The sequence below is a fragment of the Mytilus trossulus genome, chromosome 1 (assembly GCF_036588685.1).
Source record: "Mytilus trossulus isolate FHL-02 chromosome 1, PNRI_Mtr1.1.1.hap1, whole genome shotgun sequence".
Lineage (NCBI taxonomy): Eukaryota > Metazoa > Mollusca > Bivalvia > Mytilida > Mytilidae > Mytilus > Mytilus trossulus.
In genome coordinates, this window is record NC_086373.1 from 55,730,887 (window position 1) to 55,753,921 (window position 23,035).

Genomic DNA, 23,035 nt, shown 5'->3' on the forward strand with positions numbered 1-23,035 from the left:
TAAAAAAGAACAACACAGTTTTGCACTTTTTTAGAACCTGCTGATAGTATTGTTTAACGTTTTCTTTATTTGTAAAGTAGCAATTAGATTAATATTACCATTTTATGAATAACTCGTCAGTAATGCTCGAGGCTAAACTATTTGAAAATTCAAAATCTTATAGAAAAGTTGAAGATTTGTTGAGAAGCAAATTGTATGTTAAGCTGCATAACAGTTAACTGATAAATAAAGAAAGCTACAGAATAAGGTGAAATGATTTTCTTTTTTTAAACATATTTATTTAACGTGGATTGGGAAACAACTTAGTGTAACATATATTAATCCCTTTCCATTTTTCGGGTGTGAGTGCTGATTTTGTAGCGGCATTAGCCTGCTCTTTTTCTAAATCTACAACGGTGTCTTTCAAGTGCAAGAGAAATGGCTCTCTCTAACCACGGGTCAGCCATTCATCGTCCCCTTCCGACGGACTATCATTCTCACAAATGGTGTCACGGGAGAGCCGAAAATTTAGTCCCTTACATTTTCTCCCCGGAGCGGGCATCGAACTAGGAACCTTTGTGTACTACACTACGGCTCTCTTTAAATAGTGCATTAAGTGAAACATTTAAACAAAACAGCAGAGTGCAGAGAATATCAATAACCATTCAAAGTGATACCTGTAAAATATTTTAACAAATGTAGGACTTTTACCATAAATAAAACACAACTATTAAGTACAAAATTAACAATTTATTGCAGTCGGCGATAATTTTTAATAGTGAATGATTTTCTATAATACAGACTTAATTTTCTGTCGGGACAACATCAGTAAGAGAAATCAATGCTAACATCATAACTGCTAAATTAGATATGTTTTCATCACATTAATTCCGATTGAATCCTCAACTTAAAAGTTAATCACTTCACAGTCAAGTTAAATTACATTAACAACCTTTTGGATAATTTGTGCTTTTGTCTCGTCCATTTATAGTGGAGATTGAGACTTCCTCCTGAGGCGTATGAATATTGGTTAATGTTGCAGAAATAGTGCCGACAGAAACTCATTACTTCGTATGGCAGGATGTTATCGATTGATGAAAGTGCAGATTTTATACTGATACTAACTTTATTTGCAAATGAAGCTTTGTGCCGATAAAACTGGTTTGAATCTAAACTTTTCGTCATAAAAAATGAAGGATTTGTGAGAAAATTACACTTTTAAAGTTCGTTATTATATTCATAGACTAAGATATTATCATATCATATTATGTTTAACTTTTTTATAATTTCTTTTCATATCATTTTTCTCTTCTAGATTGGTTTTAATTTTGTATTTGAGACAGTAAAAAAAAATGGGAGGTTATACATAAAATTATACAAAAATCGTAAGAACCTGGTGGAAACTTTAATAGTAAATCAGATCAATCTTGGCTTAAAACTCACACGATGTTGAGGAATGAAAAATGAGTTTATTTACAATGCAAATAAAGATCCATATCAGTCACACGTACATGATTTTCAGTGTTAAATGATTTTAATTTAAATCTTTAAATGGGTATCAAGTTTCGTCAAATGTAATTGATGAAAGATGCCTTCAATATCGCTCTCATTCATCTAACATACTATAACTTCGTGGTAAAACTCCAGTAAATCGAAAATCTACAAAAATACATTAAAACGATAAACTGTTTGAACAAATTTTGTAAAAAATCACTGACAATTAGTTTCAAAATATTTGATTGTTTTCATTTTACTACAAAACACATCACATAGGCATCTTGATGCTTAATTAAATTGTATAAGCTGTATTATATTAAAGAATAAGGTATAAATTTAAGATGCAAGTTGAATTTAAGTCCAGAATGTTTACGAGATATTATAGTACTACAACGTAACAAAGTTGTACGTTAGCGAACAAATTTCAAGTATCCGTATACACGTAATAAACTTGTATACATAGTACGACTTTGGATACTAGTGTATGCGTTCAAAGTGGGTATTGGAAAAAACTCACCAATCACTGTTCACATATTTCAGTTACATGACATAGAAATATAACAAATATAACAAAACAAGTTACAATATATAAAAAAAAACAAGTTTCATAAAAAAAACATTGCGTAAATAAATAATTTCTATATGATTATCTACAAACAAGATTGAAACTATATAAACACAATTAGAATAAAACATTTGATGAACATCACGAATAAAACTTCCTATCATAAAAGCATTGAGATTCATTAAAACAAAATGTCCAGTTAACATTTTTATATTATTGATATGTTATTGGATTTTCATTCAGCCTAATTGGAAACTTTACTGTATTTGTATTACTCAGGACCGATGACGATCTATTGTTTGTAATCATGACAAATTCCTCATTTTATATTAATAAGTTAAGGGTATCTGCTTTAAATGTTATGCTCTACGTGTATTTTTTTCTATTATCCAGATTCCAAACTTCTTTTACTATTAAATGTCTTTTATATACTTGATTGTTCTGATTGATCAGAAATATGTAACAATAGTCTTCCATTCCATGGAGTCCTAACTAAGGAAGGCTGATATAAGATCAAGGGAAATACGATGTTATTTAATGAGACTGGATGAACCTGCATACAAAACAATACTTTACTTTTATGTACAAACGAACTATTTACAACATTTTAATTTATACGTTGAACATTTTTTACTGACAGGACAAACTTTCTTATCTAAGGGACTTTCAACAATCAGATACAAGTACCACAATGTTCATATGTTGACGGGAATCCTTCTTTCATTATACCATAGAAAACTGGCCTTTTTTTTCATTTGAATGGTCATTATCGATTATCTAAGGGGTCAATATACGTGTGGTAGTTTATAAAGTCTGAATCCATTTATACGAGCGAATATGCATCAGAACTACAAAAAAACATGTCATGGTAGTAGTAAAGATCTTAAATAAAGAGGTAGAACATAAGTGTATATACATGTTAAACTAGACTGTTATGATTTGCATTCATTTTTACTCCTGTTGTATTTGTATGTGTTCTATACATTAACACATGTCGAACACATTTACGCAAATGGCAACTCCGAACAGTTTCAATGCCTTTCAAATCTTTTATAGAACCTCATCATTTGCATCCCGGATTACCATATCTTATTCTAATCTCATAGCCTATTTGAGGCGGACATTTGTTTTTGTTTTTGCATATGTTGCGATCATTTGCATGAGTTAATATCAACTATTCTTTCACAAGTCCGGCATTTAACATAACAACACCAATGAAATTTACACTGGCATCGTTCTATTAGTTTTCGTTTGAATGTATTGTACCCTCGACCACAACACATAAGTCTACACCCGTCCATTCCTTCGGACAGTCTGTTACACTCCCTGCCTACGGTCCCTAAAGAACCAGTTGTTGAATTGGCCACACAATAATCAGGTGACGTATTTACATATAATAAATCATCTTGTGTTGGTTTATTAAAACGTCTCTTCCTTCGTATTAATCGTGTTCCTCTTTTATTAAATTTTACTTCCACTGCACCGTCATACCGGTCTTTTAATCTTTTTCCAACATCTTTGAATGGCGGTAATGCCTGCCAACAAGTTTTCAAACTACACGATCCGGATACACCATGACACTTGCATGCAACATTGGCATAATTATAAACTGCCTGAAAATAAAAATAAAGCATGGATTTATTCTAATGAAGTCCTGCGTTTTGCCTTTGCATATTATATAAAGGAGATACACTAACAGATAAGTGAAAAATAGATAGCATGCACCACGAGGAACAATGATATTCTCATAAGAACAAAGTTGTGTCCATTCTGCTATGCATTTAACTATCGTTGTGTATTGCAATTATAAAGGAATGTTTAAACAAAACCGTCCCACTGTAAGTATACTGTACGGCCTTTGAAGAATTTAAAAAAACTGAACCATATGGGGTACTAAACATTTTTTGAATTGATGAAACTACCAACGATAAACATATCTACTTTTTGAAGACCCGTTCTGATACGTAAATAACCATCATATTGTCTTTAATCCAAATGTTTTATATCATTCATAATAACATAATGTGAACGAATACACGTGCTCTTTGTGACAATTTTATAACAATAAGTATGCATAAAATTAAAACAAATCAAACTTGCAGCTTGATTTATGTCATTATTTCTTAATATTAGCATTTATAAACTATTATAAAATTTGAAAGCTACTTATTTGAGAATATTTTTGTTGTTTTTATGTTACACGTTGATATTATGCTCATTTTAGTATGCAGCACTTCTTCGCATTATGCAATCAAGAAAAAAACAAGTTATATTATTGAATGAAATATAAGGGTTACAAAACTAAAACCAAGGACACAAAATATAAAAGGCATCTATAGGGCAGCATTATCCTTTTACAATAAGCTAGGGTATTATTCTTTGGAAACAAAAAAGTATTCAAATTAAGTCAACAGAATTTACACAAAAATGTTTTACGATTTAAAAAGAATTTTTCCTACTTTTTTTGGTATAATTTAAATTACTGTGCATGATTCGTGCTCAAAGCGATTAATGTCATGATTGTTTCAAGATAGACTATAGTTTGATTGATTTAAACGACATTTTTGTCAATGATGTAAGTGGTGTATTTTTATGCACTCTTTCATTCTGTTTACCAAAAATGTTAATTCATAAGTATACATATAATTATCTAATCATTATGTGTAACCTGTCTTCAGGGCAATAATTTATTGCCAATTGAACTTTTTGGAACGCTGCAGATAATTGTTTTTATAGATATTTAAAACCGAAATTTATGATTTAAATTGTGTTAAATTATGACAAAATTGACGTCTTTACTACAGGTGTTAGACTACGAAGTCTATAAATATTTCATTATCCGGGACAGGGAACCTTTTTTTGTTTAACCCGTTTAGTCTAAGAAGAACCAAATAGCCTGGTGAACAAGGAGCAAAAACCTAGACAAATATGTAGATGTCTAATAATATATCTTGACTAGAACAATATACAACATTGTGCACGGCGAAGACAATGACAGCTGTCTCTCGTTGAAATATATTAGTATGAAACATCACTAGTAAATTTTTTTGTCTTTTTGATTTTACATCATCTAAATAGTCTGTTTAACAAATTGTTCCGTCATGCTAAGTGTTTGAATCAATTTTCAAACTTTTCACTGCTGCAAATTCAGTACTGTTTAAGCAATTTGCTTGCAGTGAAATCAGAACAGTACCGTATATGTCTGTACATTTCAGTAAAATGTTGATGAGTACATGTTGATAACATCTACTGAACAGTCTCAACATTCTACACCTAACAGGTCTAAGTTGACTGCAAGCGAAGTGTCTTAACAGTACTAAATTTACCACAGGGATAACATTGTCGTTACACTTTATTGTTCAGTCTTTACGGCCTGTTCAGATCAAAATGACCCTTTCAGATAAAAATTAATTTACTAGTGCATAATAATTACTTATTTGCTGTATCGAACGTGAGATCAAATGTGATTACTTTAATCATTATGCATTCTTATACTCTTATTCAATTGCAGTTTTAATCTTCAAGTCAGCCATCTCTACTCCTTTTGATAAAGTAATTGTAATATAGCCAGTCACCGTTTTAACATTGTAACAACATGTGTTGGCTGTTTGAATCTTTGCATAAGTTTCAAAAACAAACCATATCGAAATATCAAAACAAGTTTGAAAAAATAATAGCTCTTTGGTTTGTCAGAAACATACTTGTACAAGGCTTTACACTTTTCTTTTTGTGTTAAGTAGTAGCATGTAAATGATAATTTATATTTGGCAGAATAAAATATTCAAACAAAATTATATCAAATAATTTTATAATTTGTGTCTTTGTAGCATTTACTCAAACTATGTGTATGGTGGTTAATTGTATAACATAAAAGTAACCATGATCGTTCTTTTTTATTTAAATGATTTCGCATTTTTATGAATCTTCATCAAACAAACAATCTAGTTCAACACGCATTTGTACATGAACATCTTTAAATACATGTTGCGTTATTTCATAGAATGCAAAACAATTATATGTTTAAAGAACAAAACAAAAACGATCGCAAAGTTAATGATCAAAACGATTGAACAAAAAGCATGAACACAGTGTTGATTAAAAAATAGTTTATTAATAAGTGACCGAAAGGTAAAAGTTTCTCACTTCCATATCACGAATTCGTAAGTGTTGTAATATAAGAAATGTATACAAAAAATGGTAATAACACTTCATAAACTTGGTGTGTCCAGACCGCTTTTTTGGATTTATCTTAACCAAAAGCAAACATATCCATGACATGAATGAGAAAACCTAACAAGCTATATAACAATTCAGGACCTGTATAGTATAGCAACAATCATCGAGGAATTTGAAAAATAAATATGGAAGTCTATCGAGGATTAATTGAAAAATATTTCTTGTATAACATAGCTAAAGAATACAACGTCCCATTTTTATGAGTTTACAAGTTAAGAAATGTCTAGGAATATTTCAATATGAGTTTATGACTATAACTGAAGATTGAAATGCATATAAATACAAAAGGTTTTTGTATCAACAAAATCACGAAGATATGAACATATAGGGAAAAGGTATTCCTATGATTTAGGCACCGATAACACATGTGGGAATATTTCCTGTCGTTTGATATTTAATCAAAGCCTTGATGTTCACATTTTAAACATTTCTTCTTAGTATACTGCCAAATAAGATTTTCGATAGCCAGGTCTATAATTGAAAAAGTCGTAAATTTCAGATTTTATGAGTTTCAAAATGGTGCAAGTATAAAGTGAATTCTCTCAACTTTGACAAAAAAGAAACAATAAATCAAGCCTCCCCTCATAACATAAATTAATGAATTTCTCATCATAATACTCACTGGTGCATATTAAATTTAATTCTTATTTTACAGTTGTACCAACATAAGGTCAAAATATATCGGTGTTTGAAGAATAAGCTTGACTTTACAAATTTTTAGGGTGTATTTGTCTGTATTTTTGTAATGAAACTAAATTTAAAAGCGATACTATAATAAAACTAAATTCAAAAGTGATACTATCTTGAACCTTCGACAAATGTTCTTGTATTTATTTGATTCTACAATAGTTGGAATTCATATTATAACAAAATAGGCCAATTTTACAGCCGGTTTATTACAATCGATGAAACAATTTTCAAGTGGAGCATATTCAAAGTAAAAATTTTCTTTCTGTGATCAAAGTTATGATTACAAATTTTTAATATCTGAAAAAAGATAATTGTACGTGAGCACATCGGGGAAACTATTGAAGTTACAATCTATTCTGAGCTAACATCCAAATATTTCAATATGGAAAAGTAATAATTCCGTTCGGGCGTGTAGATTCACGATATGTTTGCTTATTAATTAAGTCCGTTGGGTTTTCCTAAATCATTTTACAACGAATTGGTAAATTAGATAAGCAGATTATTTTAGTGCAAAATTTTGTAAAGTAATTCCTGCCTTGTCAAAAATCCATATATCTTCATAAAATTAAAATAGTTTCTAACATTTAATTAAATGCAATAACAATCAGTTCTATTAAAATTCCTGATGTGGTCCCCAAGGGAATCATCTGCACAACTACAGTCAGTGCTTTAGCACTGTTACATACACTTTTACTAAATACTAAGTCGATAAAATGTGTTTACAGAAACTATTCCCTCGTTCCTGGTTCTTCGTTTGTGATAGCATTCCTGTCTCATATTCCAGGCAATGCATTGGAATTGTTACATTCTGTGTTCTTAAACGATTCATATTTTATCGATTAGTCCAGTTTTTTCAGGAGGACGGTGAGGCAGTGCAATGTAATTAACAATGAAAAAAATCAATTTTAAGTGACAAATTTGAATTCATACGTACATCCCAAACAGATATTCCGTTCTCTAACTTAAGTTTGCATCAACCAAATATTAATGTTATGAAATTTAAGAAATTATTCATGGAAACCATAGATTAATTGGGAATTTACACATAGCCTGTGCCGTGACCGTGATTTTCGAATTCTATCCTAAGTATTAGCGTAAAAAGCCATTGAACCAGTCTGATAATAAGTTTCATATGTAATAACAGTTTGGTTATGTCTTTTGTTTAACCTTAAAACTATACGAAGTTCATCAATTATAAATGTAAATACTTTAACCATAAGACATGAATGAACGTGAAAATTGTTTAATGTTATACACAAAGCTTGCATGGCGGTGGTGGACAAACCCTGAACGATACAAACAACTTAGGAGTTGAAATTGAATGGATAATGTGTTCATTGGACGCAGATGATGCCCTGATTACATATAACGTTATAAACGGACGTAGTTCTAACAGTAATAGTGAAGCCACTCAGATTTGAACTTGATCCGTGTTTTATGGTTATAGGTATTGTGTATAAGTTCCATAACATATACTAGTAGTTAAGGCTAACTAAAGTAAGAGAGCAGAAACTAATTTTTGATTTTTGGACATTTGTACGAACAGACAATGGTTACACTTTATGCGGCGAGGAGCATAAAAATAATGCAAAACAGCATGAACCAGTAATAAACTTTAGGTGAACTATAGTAAAGCGGATCCTGATCATTTAGTTGCACCCATCAGTGCTGCCATGAAAAATAAAAATCCGATGACTCAAGTCGCCTTCAGTGATGCCATAAACGAGTAAATTTTTAAATGTGTTAATGGCTTATTCGACTTTTAATTTGTATAGGAATGTGAAAGACCTCTTCATAATTTATATAAATCACTAGAAATGACACTTCATTAGTACATGTATATAAAATTGAAAAATAAATTATATGTTATCTATATCAAATTATTTCAGTTTTTTATAATCAATTTCAATTCTATAAAAATTGTATTTGAAATTCCTGAACCTAAAAAAATTGTTTGCCTTTATAAAATATAAATATGTACCTGTTCACTTTCCATGCATGTTAGTTATGACACTAAGACGGTTGTGGAATTAGGAAAAAACCACCCAATCGTTTAATAAATGTATATAGCTCGAAAAAGATCCATTCAAATGCTTTTAAAACTACTTTATAAAGAAGCTTTTTTCGCACAGTCTCACCATATCCATGAGAAGAAGAATGTTATTTTTTTCTTTTTTCAAAATGTGTATCTCATTTTAAATGTTGAGGCAATCGACAGTTAAACATAAAACATTCAATTTACTTTTATTGAATAATATTGCAAGCCACTCTAAAATGCAATTTTGAAAAATGTAAAGACAGTTCAATTTATTAGTTAAACTTTTTCACATTTTTGTATAACTTTTGTTTTCAATCTTTCGACGCAACCCTGTTTTTTTTTATTGAAATCAAAATTGTACGCAAATGATCGCGTTTTTCACCAATCTTATTGAGTTAATTTCATTTTCTACATGGATGTGTTACAAATGTAGGAGTGCAATCCATCTTTGAAACCATTTTTCGAATAAAAGGAAATATTATCGTTTAAATCTACATGTTTGTTATAAAGCACATTAATATGAACAGCTATTACATACCAGATAAATAGCTGATATGCAAATAAATATTCAAATTAATTATAAAATTTAAATCCTACGTTTTCCACATCTAGTAAGTACTCATTGGCCCTGCAATAACATCTCGAACTATTAATTATCAGAAAATGTTTGATCTTCAAAAATTGCATATTGAAAAAGAAATCATATCATTAAAAATATGGAAATTGCATTAAAAATAAACCGCTTCGATGATGATCTAAGAGGTGGATACAGTTGTTTGATCAAGTACGAAAAAGGTAGAAATATCAAAAATTCTTATGAGACATGTAAAAGTAATTACCACCATTACCAGAAAGTATAGTGTCATCTTATCGTTAAACCATTTGAACTATAAAATCAACAAAATCCGACATCAGTCAATTATCTAAGGATGTTTCTAAATTGGTGGCGAGCTATGATAATTCCATGACAAAGTACGTATTGCATCATTGAAAGTTCTATTTCCGACCTATCATAGTAGACAGTAATTAGATTTATAACAAAGTTAATTAATGGCAAAAACAGTCAAGAACTGTGATTATTTGTTAGTTGCACATCTAAGTGTTTAAAGCTGCCAAAAATACAGTTTTGTAAGTAAGTTCGAAATGAAAATCAATTATAGTGTAGTTATTTGCACACAAAAAGTTTTGCTTAAAAAATTGTTGCAATTGAGGTGAAAATTCTTGTTTCATGTGTGTTCTTCTGTTTCAAATTTAACAATTTGTTTACTTTTTCGTATAAGTCATGCGTTCCAAAACAGAAAAACACGAACATTTGAAATCGACCACCGAGATTTATTATAACATGTTTTTGCCCATCGGTTTGAAGTTGCTTATATACATATATGTTCGAGCTTTTTCACGTTCGTGAAACCTATTTAAACTACATCTTCGATAAAAAGATACTTTAACACTGAAAAAAAAATTGAACAAATTAGAAGTGGAAGTTTATTGGCTACAAGTTTATCACAACAACGGTTTGTGGTAAAGCAACATACAACCCAGAATATATACATTTGATTCTCAAAGCAAACTGATAATTAAGAAATAAAAGAAAACACTATACACTGACCACAATTTTGCTTGGGGTACAGTAGAAAAAACTTACAATGGTGTGTTTTTTCAAATATTTAAAAAAAAAAAAACTTTCTCAAATTGTAGATATTTAAATCTATAATACGATTTTCCAATATTTGTTACAATTACATGTCTCTTTATACTAATCGTATCGCCTGCGAAGAAAGTTGCTTCAAGCTTTTTTGCACTTATTTTCTAGTTTTTCATGTTGTTTTGAGGTATATACTTTCATTTTCTCCTTGCATGCATTTTTATCCCTTTTATCTATTCAGTATTTTTTAATATACTAATATTTTTTGCAATATTCAACGATTTCCCATTTAATAAAAGATGAATAAAATGTTCGGTGAGACTTTGACATATTAGAACATAAAAAGGTGAATGAATTAAATACAAACTCACAAATGAAATTTATGTTTAATCATGAAACCAGCTGAGAGTTAAAGATTAATTCTCAATAAAAGATGTCATATTTATACAGTAGGTTTGCTTCATTGACTTTCCCTAGTAAAGGTTGCACAGATAGACATGAACTCGCCTGTGGATAAAGTAAATAAATTTGTCAAGGAACGATGTAGGTAAAGCTGCACTACTATTGTAAATATCTTTCCGAAAAAATGTGGAATTGAAAACGTACGATAAGATATTTAAAAGAGTTATGAGAGCGGTAAGTCATGTTGAAAACGTACGACAGTAAACTCTTATTAGTAATGATATCGGTACGTCATGTTAAGCGAACAGTTGCGAGGTCAAAACCTAAAGGAACGACAGCATTCGCAAGATTGGATTGTCATCAAAAAACGTATGACAGTCAACTTTTTTAGCATGGCAATGCAATCCTCGTTGAAAGTGCACACGACATAGAAAAAAGTAAAATCACAAAAATATTGAACTCAGAGGAAAATAAAAAAATTAATCCCTAATCAAATGGCAAAATCAAAAGCTCAGATACATCAAACGAATGAATGACAACTGTCATATTTCTGACTTGGTACAGGCTTTTCCTGCATTTTAAACTTGGTTTTATAGCTAGCTAATCCTCTCATTTGTATGACAGTCGCATCAAATTATATTATATTGACAACGATTTGTGAACAAAACTAACAGACATAGTAGGTAAAAATGTCAAAAATAGGGGTACAGCAGTCAACATTGTGTTATAATCTTATCCCAATAAAAAAAACCAAAGAAGCACAAAAAGACATATAAACAAATCACATTAGCAACAATGAACTTCGAAGAAAATTCAAAATGAAAAGTCCCAAATCAAATGGCAAAATTAAAAGCTCAAAAACATCAAACGAATGGATAACAACTCTCATATTCCTGACTCGGTACTTGTTACTCGAAATATGAAGGTCGGCATGGAAAATCTAGTACAGAAAGTATTGTGATATATCTAGAGATCATACAATAGACAGTATAAACCGTGTAATGTGATCGACATACATTCACAGTATGTCTCAGACTATTTTCTGTTATGTAATCTATCAGATGTTGATTGGAAAATAGTTTCAATTAAAAAAAGTTTTCTTTAATAACTTTATAAAGTTTAACTGGTTCTAAAATAATAAAACCGTTCTTCTCGCTGTGTTACTAGAGCAATATCACAGCTAAAATGCTATCAAATTTTTCTTGTGATATGTCGATATTTTCAGCTTTATTCATAGTAAACCGTTTTATTTTAAAACACACTTCTTATTCTTATCTCGATTCCTTTTTTATTTTTTTTGCTAATAAATACCGAGTGCAGACAGTAAAAATTAATGGAAGTAAAAAAATGTTGAAGATCTTTTGACAACTACAGAAATATCTGTTTTCCTTCAACTATAGTGCACAAATGCTTCAATCAAAGTGTTGTATATTTAAAAAAAATAGTTATCTTTAACAACTGCGAGTGGATATTGATCGGTGCGTTGTATAACCCTCGTCATGTGCTGGGTACTGATCCGATGACCCAGGCTCTGTCCAAATGATTTTAATTGTTTGTTTAAATAAAACGCTATAACATCATCGTCCCGTGTATTGGAGGTTTAAACCTCACTAGCATCTTTAAACTCACAAGTCGTATTATTCATGTTAAAAACAAAAGAACGTAACGAAAACCCAGACTGCAAATTAATGCATCCTACAACTGACTTTGTAACAGACAGGATAAAACTGAATTTACTGCAATATCAAATGCTGGATAGGTGAGGATACAGGTTTAATCCACAATTTTCTATATTTGAAAATGCCTGAACAAAGTCAGGAGTATGACATTTGTTGTCCGTTCGTTTGATGTGTTTTGTCATTTGATTTTTCCATGTGATTTGGGAGTTCAGTATTTTTGTGATTTTACTTCATACTAATGTGCATAAAATAGAAAATAAATTTTGAACTGCGAACCGTAAAAACACAGCAGATGAAAATAAATTATCATAAAGGGAAAAATCCTCCCCTCCCCCATCCTAAAAATATAACAAAAGGTCGTCCCCTTATCAACATCAATTATAACACTACACCACAGTAAATTCCTTCGATAGAAAATTCAAATTAAAAAAATACTTTTAAATTTCATTGACAAACCGTTATTGATAATTTAGAATGTTATACAATACATTTAAAGTGTATTTAAGAGTTTAAAAACGACAATTACACAATTAAAACATATAATTATCAACCTGGTTAAACTAACCTTGCAGAATGTCATTTTTTTCGTAGCTAATATTTTAATTGTTATAAAGATCTGCAAATTTGCGTGTGGTACAATAACTAAATACTTTTGACAAGTCATAAATAATGCAGAGCTGATAACTGAACAATACTCAGATTTTAAGAAATGAATACTATTGATTTGCGGTCTCGTATAGTGTGTCAGTTATCTCACAATTAAAACAGACCAATGCATAACGGTTATACATTATAAAGCAATGAACACGAAATAACAAAAAGGAGAAAGGTTTAGGTGAGGAGGTGTTGTCGATTCGTTGTTTAAAAGAATTTAGCAAACCTTCGAAAAATCGTTGTCAATATAATGGAATTTTATGCAACTGTCATTCAATGCACTAGTGAGAAGTTTAGCTAGTAATCAAACCAGGTTTAATCCACCGTTTTCCATATCAGGCTTTGAAATGCCTGTATCAAGTCAGAAATATGGTAGTTATTATCCATTCGTCCGATGGTGTTTTTGATTTTGCTATTTGATTAGGGACTTTCCGTTTTGAATTTTCATCGGAGCTCGTGTTTTTTTTTCTTTTTATAAAGCTGGCTGACATTACAATTCGTTTTTCTGTCAGTAGTCAGATTTTGTCCTTCACATTGTCATATTTAGCTTAAAGTTTTACCATTACTAAATCCTTTTATTTCAATATATTGTTGACGTACATTTTCTCTTGGCAAATATGTTAAATATTAAAAATAATAAATATATATGCATATTCATTATATAATTAAATCTTACATTTTTTGCAATGTTTCCCCTTCTAAAGTTTATATATGATACTGTATAAACTATTAATGCAATACTAAGCGGGATATTAGCATTTTTATGACAGATAAAAAATGTTCAAGGTGAAATATTTAATGATAAGTTCCAAATAAAAACAGGTTATCATAAAACAGTTTTAAACCGTACTTATTTGTAATATAAGATAGGTTTAGTGCTCCATAAAATCTATTAAATGTTTTACAAACAAATATATAAAAACTTCAAAGAATCAAGTTTAGAGAAATATTTTCAGATTTTAATCTCTAAATTACTGTATCACATTATCAATTTTATCCCTTAGAGTTAAAGTTTGCAATAAAACCAAGAGATTGCATTACATCTGAAATTTTTTTCTAAGTTTACAATTATTTACTATTTTGTTAGTAAGAATAACACTTTCTTAACACCTATATTATACCTCCAGCTTATTTAAGATTACATATCTCTATTACATACAAGTGTCTTGTAGGGCTTTTCACCGTTTTAATTTGGCTAAGTCTTAAGTTACCTGAAATACTGAGTAGCTTAACAGATGTCTGTCAGTTGTTATCAAAGAGATACAAATCAAACCTGTTCAAATGATTTTATAGTAATGAAAAATATATTATAGGATATTAAAACAATTTTTAGCTTATTTTTGACTTACAGCCTCCAATAGCAAAAAAAAGCGATATTCATTTATAAAACCTATCAAAAATGAAATTGATTTCTGCTATCATTTTCTGTCTCTTAAATTAACATGGAGACGTTTAAATGTGAACATTAGACAATTATTCGATTCCCCGTAATAACTATACCTATAACTATAACATATAATACCAAGGAGGATGAAAAATGAACACGATATTAAGCACGACTATATATGAAGTAAATTTACCAACGTGTGCCTTTCACGATGGATTTAATATGTGGAGCAGGAACTCCTCACTCTATGGATCACCTATGATTCCACCATCCCCGTTCATAGTTCATGTTGCTCCGTCTTTAACTTTCTATTTTTTGTGTTTTGTATATTGATGTATGTCAATTTTTAAGTTTTTTTGCCATGGCAATGTCAATTTGTTTTCGATTCATAAGTGAGTTTATCTCTTTGGTACATTATATCTGTCAAACAGAGACTCATATTTATCAGAGTCGAAACCATATGCCGTGTAGTCAGCTATGAAATGCCACGACATGACAAATTGTGAAACATTTCAAACGAACAAAAGGCAACGTCCAAACAAAGCAATGAACTTCTGACAGACAACAACTAAAGCGGAATTAAAAAAAAACACTGACTTAGGACGGGTATATATAGAATTTTGCAAGGTTGATCATGTTTGCTTCCCATAAGCTAGGACAGTGGAGAAACTAACATAAGAGGAAACTATAAAACAATCAGTTGGAAATAGCTTCACTTATGAGATCGCACAAAGTAGGAAAATAAAGAAGAGCTAACATTAAGACGAAAGAATGTATCATCAATAGACTGATACATAACTTTTATCATTGTCGCATCGAATATATGTATAAAGAAGACATAATAAGAAACTTTTGCATCTGTTAGTTTTATGTAAATCTCAAACAGTCCATATGAGACCATTTGCAGTATTCCGATTTAACTTTGACAACTGAAGCATACAGAAAGAAAGCAAAGACATTTGAAGTGTTTATCAATCGATAAAAAGTTTAGAAAGAAAAGTACACTCAGTTTTCAATAAAAATTACAAAAAGACAATAAACATTCAAAAATACCCAAGATACAAAGCAAATAATTCATTTTTTATTAACTTTTTTTGACTCTCGAAACTTATGGAGCAAAAATCCTTATATTCGCGGTGTGCATACGGTATCGGAGGAGGTATTTTTTTCTTCTAAATACAGTTGAATGGTAGAAAATTAACCGTTACACTTAAGAATATCTTCAAACATACAGCAATAACTAAATTTTAACTGAGTATTTAGATCAATAGTGCTGAATCAAATAATTGTCTGACCCCCATACTTTGCTAGTAATTAATTTATATTACCCTGACAAAACGGATATAAAATTTTCATACAAAGGATTAATTGATCAGTCGAGCTATCCGGCGGTTATCATATCTTTTTAAGACCAATTTTTCTACGTAAAACATAAGAAATTTAACGATAATTCGTGATCAAGTTTGTTTTTTAAACAGATTTCCACAGTTTTAATCATTTTCAATATTGCCCTGAATGACAGTTTTTCTGATTTATCAAAAATATTTCCGACCTCAATGACACTCCTGCTTAAATTTGACAGAATGCAAATAAATCAATATTTCATACACGAATTCAAATTTTAAAAGTTGAGATTCAAATATCTGAGTACCAAAAATTACCCAAAAATTTCCAAAAGAGGTTAAATGAAATCAAACATACTGAAATAATATCATTCCTGTGTTATCCTCCCCCAGAACCATCACATCTTAATAACGTATGAAACAAAGGAACTGTTACAACAAAGAGCCTACAACGGACGACAAAAGAGATAGAAACAATGTAAACAGAAATATCTGAACATTGAAGTTTAGGTCGAAACTTTGAAAATCAAGAAATGAACAAATACACATAGAAAGGGGATAATTTGTAGTTTCAAAAACTGAAAATGTATATGTCACACAAACAATGATAAACTATATACAGGGAAATGAGTCATGTATCATTATGATGAAACACAGAATAAGGAAGCATACATGTAGAACATCGTAGTGAAAATACATGTTAAGGAACAAATGGACGTGAAAATACATGTTAAGGAACAAATGGACGTAAAAATACATGTTAAGGAACAAATGGACGTGAAAATACATGTTAAGGAACAAATGGACGTGAAAATACAAATTAAAACTAAAAGTAAACTTTAAAAAAGAACCAATAACCAAAACAACATAGAAGGAAATGGATCTATGGATCTTTAATGGATACATGAAGGACAATATGGGTTTCTACATAACATGTTTATAAAAGTTTGTTGTCTTGTCGAAAATGTGTTATTAATACGCAAAATCACATATTTTCAGAATGCATACACAATTGTTGTGTCAATAAATTATAAAAATGATTGCAATTTTCATCCCTCGTAATGATGTTCCAAAGATATCAGACTGATATTGAAAGTAAAAGTTTGATATCTCGACAGTTATAAACCTTGAATTGTGACTGTTCCGTGCCAACTCTTATTTCAATTTAACTGGAATGTAAGCACGTGAAGTTTCCGCTTTTCTTGTACAGACGTAGGTTAACTAAAATCTCTTTGAACAATTTATAACAAAAGTTTTAACTCAACAATACCGTTTTTGAAGTATGATCTAAATGCAAGTGCTAATAGACATGTAGATGGAGAATGTATGGGGAATGTATATTACGTTACCCATGATTTCAGCTGAAGTGTTATTTTGATTACATGAGAATCTGCCTGTCAGTAATGATTAAAAGATAACGAAGTTTCTTACAGTGAATGTGCTATTACACCGTCAAATATCTATAACTGTTTTGTTTTACAAAATATCAAACTTTTGCTTTCGTCACTCAAATAGTGAAGATATTTACAAGATAGCATATAAATCGACGACTGGTGTATAAACTAGTCATGCGACGTTTTCTTACGTTTTTCTTCAGAATTTGTGTATTTTTCAACAACAAAAATATTGATTTTTTTTGTCTTTTTTAGCATTGAAGAAACTAGCCTTAAAGATGGGCTTTTGTTTAGTTGCTTCGTCAGTGCCATGAGACAAAACTTATAGTTCCTTTTTGTAAAGGATAATCCTTTTATCGAAAATGACGCAAAAAGTACCAGATTTTAGAGGAAAATCCCCTTCACATTTTAATAAAAGTAGCCTATTCCGTGATCAATTCAATTCCATGGAATAACCATGTTAACGCAGTTTCAAAATCATTGCAGATAAAAGCTGTTATCAGGAAATAGAAATCAGATTCTTGAAGGTCTCGAAATTCATATCAATTACAGAATAAATAAGAAATGTCAAAGGCGAAGCAAACAATATTCAATATTAAGCAGTTTGTGTGGAGTGTATACGCATTTTTGTTTAAATTAAGAACTGACAACATGGGTATGTCGTTCAAATAGGGATGGAAAGGACTTCTCTATAGATATGTTGTCTTATTCGTAAAATATTCTAGAATTCAGATAAAGCAAATTTTGAAAAATAAACTATAATGACTTTAATTAGTTCTCTGCTTTTGTATTGGTATAAATGTTGTTATCATCAAGCACTGACAACAAATTCAAACAAAAAACATCATATCCAATATAATTTTCCATTTCAGTCCAAGTCTCTGTGGAAACTCTACATTGCATTGTAACTAATTATACGCCAAATAAACTCAAGTATATGTTATATCTATGATCATGATTTTAATTAAACTGACGTTTTCACACATTTAACATATCCTTCCCCACAAAATATTCCTTTGAGCTTGATGTAGAACAACATTTTTAGCGAGTTGCTACTGTTATTCATGTAATCTAAACGATGCCTCGCTTTTAACTATAACACAAAACATGTTTCTTGGAATAATGATGGTCATAACCTCTTCGTATTATTACTTTATACTCAGAAATATGACAATCAAAGATATTGCTGAACATGCCAGAACTTCTTTCTAGATACCCTTATCAAAAGACAAAAGTTTTTGATGACTAGATATAGAAAGATGTGGTGTGAGTGCCAGTGAGACAACTCTCCATCCAAATAACAATTTAAAAAAAAAAGTAAACAATTATAGGTCAATGTACGGTCTTCAACACGGAGCCTTGGCTCACACCGAACAACAAGCTATAAAGGGCCCCAAAATTACTATAATAAAACCATTCAAACGGTAAAAACAACAGTCTAATCTACATTAAACAAACGAGAAACGGGAAACACGTATAAATTACCTAAACAAACGACAACTACTGTACATCAGATTCCTGACAGGTCCAAAACTCTTTTTTTCTTGTTATTTCGAGGTTTTCGCACAATTTTCTTGGATACAACATGTATATTGAGAATACATGTTGAGCTATTTCGGTTCTTTGTCGTTGTGTTGCTGTAACATTCGGGTGTACCCTTCATTTCAATTTATTAATATTGCTTTTAAATCATAATAAACATGTTTTCCACTTTCAAATCATTTCTTCACATCCCTATTTGAACGACATTTTTTACCTTATAATTTACGGTAATTACGGTAACACCTGCAAAAATTTGCATCATAAATGCTATGTAATTTAATAATTACCGTTATAAAATCTTACAGATTGATATAATTATATGTAATCACCGTTTACGCTTTGAAGATAGAAAATGTGGTTCATGATAGTTTATTGGAAACTAAAAGCTTTGCAATGGACATGCTTTGCTTATAATGATTAAATGGATACATTTCAGTGTCATAAATGACATTCTTTGAAGAACATTATATTGTCATAAATATTATATCTTGTATATATTTAGTCTATCATGTAAAACCAATAATACAGGTGTTCCAAGGTTTAGAGAGAAAATATTATTTTTATTTCTTGCGAATTGCAGAATTTATTAGGCGATGGCTTTTGATATAGGGAGTGTTTATTGCTTTGGATTTTTTTAAACATAACTGATTTGTTTAATTTTTTTCTGACAACGCAGGCTGGAGATAAACTTAAATTGCTCAAAATATTATGTTCTACGCTTCTTACACTTAAATTTTAGCAATCTTTCAATCGCTTACGTATTATTTCAAAGGTAACAAGTAGGTAAAATGTAGTTTTCAAACATTATCATTTAAATCGGAAATAAAAGACCGATTTTAGTTGAAAATCATCATAATTAAAAGTGATGTTTACTTCTGATAATCTAATAATGTAGAAATAAATAGACCTTGTTCTTGAAAATGTAATGCCCACACAATCAGCACTCGTGGCATTTTTCTCACTTGTTAAGCTAGAATTACTCGTTTTTTTAAAGTGTTTACAAAGCAGATTTGGAATCTCTTTATAAAGCTGGAATCTCTTTATAAAGCAGTAAGTACTGATGAGTTGAATGTTACATTGGTTGATGCCAACATTTCTAACAGATTGTTAATCCAATGTAATAAACCAGACTGAGTAGCTTTGGGCAGATTCTAAAAATTTGAATATTTTATTGGTGTCAAAACATTCTTTAAAACATGGCTGGTTGAGTTCTGCAAATACCATATCACACTCTTAACTTTCAAAAACATGCTGATCCCAATGCTACAGAACATTCTTAACAGGTCCTTTTTGTCTCTTTGAAATTTATTTACCAGATGTATACACTTCGGTCGATAACAAGTTCACTTGTTAATCGTTGTAGATTATATGACTTTGTCTAAATAAACTCATCAAAGATACATTTTGTACCAGGACTAAATTTAGTATTTACGCCAGACTCGCGTTTCGTCTACAAAAGACTCATCAGTGAAGCTCGAATCCAAAAAAGTTAAAAAGCCAAATAAAGTACGGAGTTGAAGAGCATTGAGGACCTAAATTCCTAAAAGTTTTGCCAAATATATATTTCAAGATGTCCTTTTGTTTTTGTTTCGTTGGTTTGCTGTCAAATTGACGTGTACCTACATCATAGTTTTTGTCATATAGCCTAAGGATCGATAGCTGAAAAGAATTATATAGAGAATATATGCAAAAGCAAGTTGTACGAAAATTCTGATATAAAATGGATTGCAATAGGAACTAACACGTGAACTAGTAGCAAGTGAGCAACAGTCTTCCACTCACTATACAATAGTAATTATTTTAAGTACTAACAAGTGAACATTTAGCACTCGCGTTGAATAACAATCTACCACTATCTACTACAAATGTAGTACTTGGTTTTAAGATGGAACACTTACCCTTCTTCCTGCTTCGTTGTTATGAAGGTTCATCAACATTCTTGACAACTCAGGAGAAAGTCTTGGATGATTTTTATCTTTTTCTCTAAGATCAACAAAGTAACTTCCAAATTTATACCCGTATTGTATATTATCACCACACCCACCCCATATCCAGTCCCTTACTAGTTCTTTAGGGCGTAATGCTTTACTACAGTGACACGAACTTAGTTCACCATCTCGACACGACCGTGCTATAGCACTAACAACTCCTGCTGCTAATATAGAATGCATAAATGCTGCCTCGCGGCTCGCTGAAAAAGAAAGACATTGACATTATGACTACTATAATGTAACATTGCACTTTATAGGAATAAAGGACTATCGTTACTTAGAAAATTAGTTGTAGTGTACTTTGTTGTGGCGCATCCGAATCTATTCGAACCATTTGCAACAGATTCTGCTCAAGCTAGTGCTAGGGATCGTCATAAACGTATAGGTGACAGTTTTTATGGGTTTTGCTCGGTGTTGAAGGCCTCGTTGTGCCTATGAGATGATAAACTGCAATGAAAGCACTGTTCGTTCGTATTTTGTTCTTTGTTTTTCTGTAAATGTAATAATACTGTGCCAACGTGATCCCCTATGTAAACATATATACAGGCTACAGGCCTAGGCTTTTGTATGTTATCTGAGCAGATACAAAAAAATCCATTAATTTTAACAAAGTACACAACCAACTAGACACCGCGTCGTGCGTTTGGTATCCGAAAGCAAAGAGGTTAATATTCTGTATATAAAATTATAAAATATGAAACAGATATGGTGTTACCCACTGAGAGATGCAAATTTTCAACTGATGTCTTCATTTTTTCTTGCGATTAAGTTATTCAGGCTTAACAAAAACAACAGGGGAAGATTACAAGACTAAATAGCTTATTTTGTCTTTTAATTACAGGGTAAATATTTAGAGCATAGTTAATTGTGCATTTACATTCTTTATTCACGTCAATCAATCCTGGCACGTGCCAATTGTGTTACGGCGTCTGCAATGTCATTAATCAACAAATCATCAGGTCGTCTGCTGAAACATGCTGTAGATCAGCGTCTTAATCTATTCACAAACAACATATTAAAAACTATTTATTTCTCATATTGAAAATTGTCTTTTAAAACGGGATTTGAGCAGTGTAACTGTTTTACATGCCTAATCCGACACCTGAGTATTCCAACATCCAACTTTAACCGAAACATTTTTCTGGTCCCAAAATATACATATCCTTGCCAAAAAAATATTGTGAGTATTCCGATACACTACTTAATCCGATATGTGTTTCTGTCCCCCAGTGTTTCGGATAACACCGGTTACACTGTATATGGAAGGACTGCATTTCTGTTGCATTTATGTATTTGCTCTCCAGCATGATGCATGGACAAGTCTCTGTGTAGGATTGAAGATTGATGTTGAATTAAAGTGTTCTTAGAAAGTTTGAATTTAGTAAATTCTCAAAATAACATATTTTATTTCATTATCTTCCTGCTGTCATGTTCGATTTGAATTTGTCAAATAAATTATTTTGATGAGTGAAAAGAAATGACGGTTGGCGAGGTCAAATGCAGCCAAGGAGTGTAATGTATTGTAATTTGTTATAGACAAAGTGGTTCAGAAAAAGCAAAAGTGTCGTTAGCCATACAATATGTATATTCTGTACTTCAAGCAGAATTTCGTAGTTGATTTTTTGTATAGCAAAACAAGTTTCAATGCACTGTTGCTTTTCTCAACATAGAAAACATTTGATACCAGTAGGACATCTGTTAATATCATTACAAGATTTTTTTGCAAGTTTTTAAGGCCTACTTTATCGTATGCTTGCGACTAAATTAGAAAATTAGCCTTGAAACAGTTTTTATGTAGTGAGTTTCAAGAAAAATTATTACAATTATTACAGATTATGTTTTTCATTCATTTGTGTATTCTGCAATATCACTTTTAATTATAAAAGCTAGAGAAAAGGAGAGAATTCCTGTTCAAGGCGGCGAAGACCTGAGTTACTTGTGTGCACATTAAACATAATACATTTACGTACATTGTAGAGTGCTGCTGATATAA

The 23,035-nt window shown here is 30.8% G+C and overlaps 1 protein-coding gene across 4 annotated transcripts in view; it reads right to left on the bottom strand.

Moving 5' to 3' along the window:
• Positions 1-714: 714 nt before the first annotated feature.
• Positions 715-23,035, bottom strand: part of LOC134727718 (protein Wnt-5a-like) — a 52,575-nt gene continuing 30,254 nt past the window's right edge. For all 4 annotated transcript variants that reach the window (XM_063592118.1, XM_063592105.1, XM_063592124.1 and 1 more), the window contains exons 4-5: positions 20,950-21,242; positions 715-3,654 (exon numbers count right to left, since the gene is read on the bottom strand). In XM_063592118.1, the coding sequence (XP_063448188.1) occupies positions 3,193-3,654; positions 20,950-21,242 (755 nt within the window). In that variant the 3' untranslated portion in view covers positions 715-3,192. The remainder of the gene's footprint in view (positions 3,655-20,949; positions 21,243-23,035) is intronic.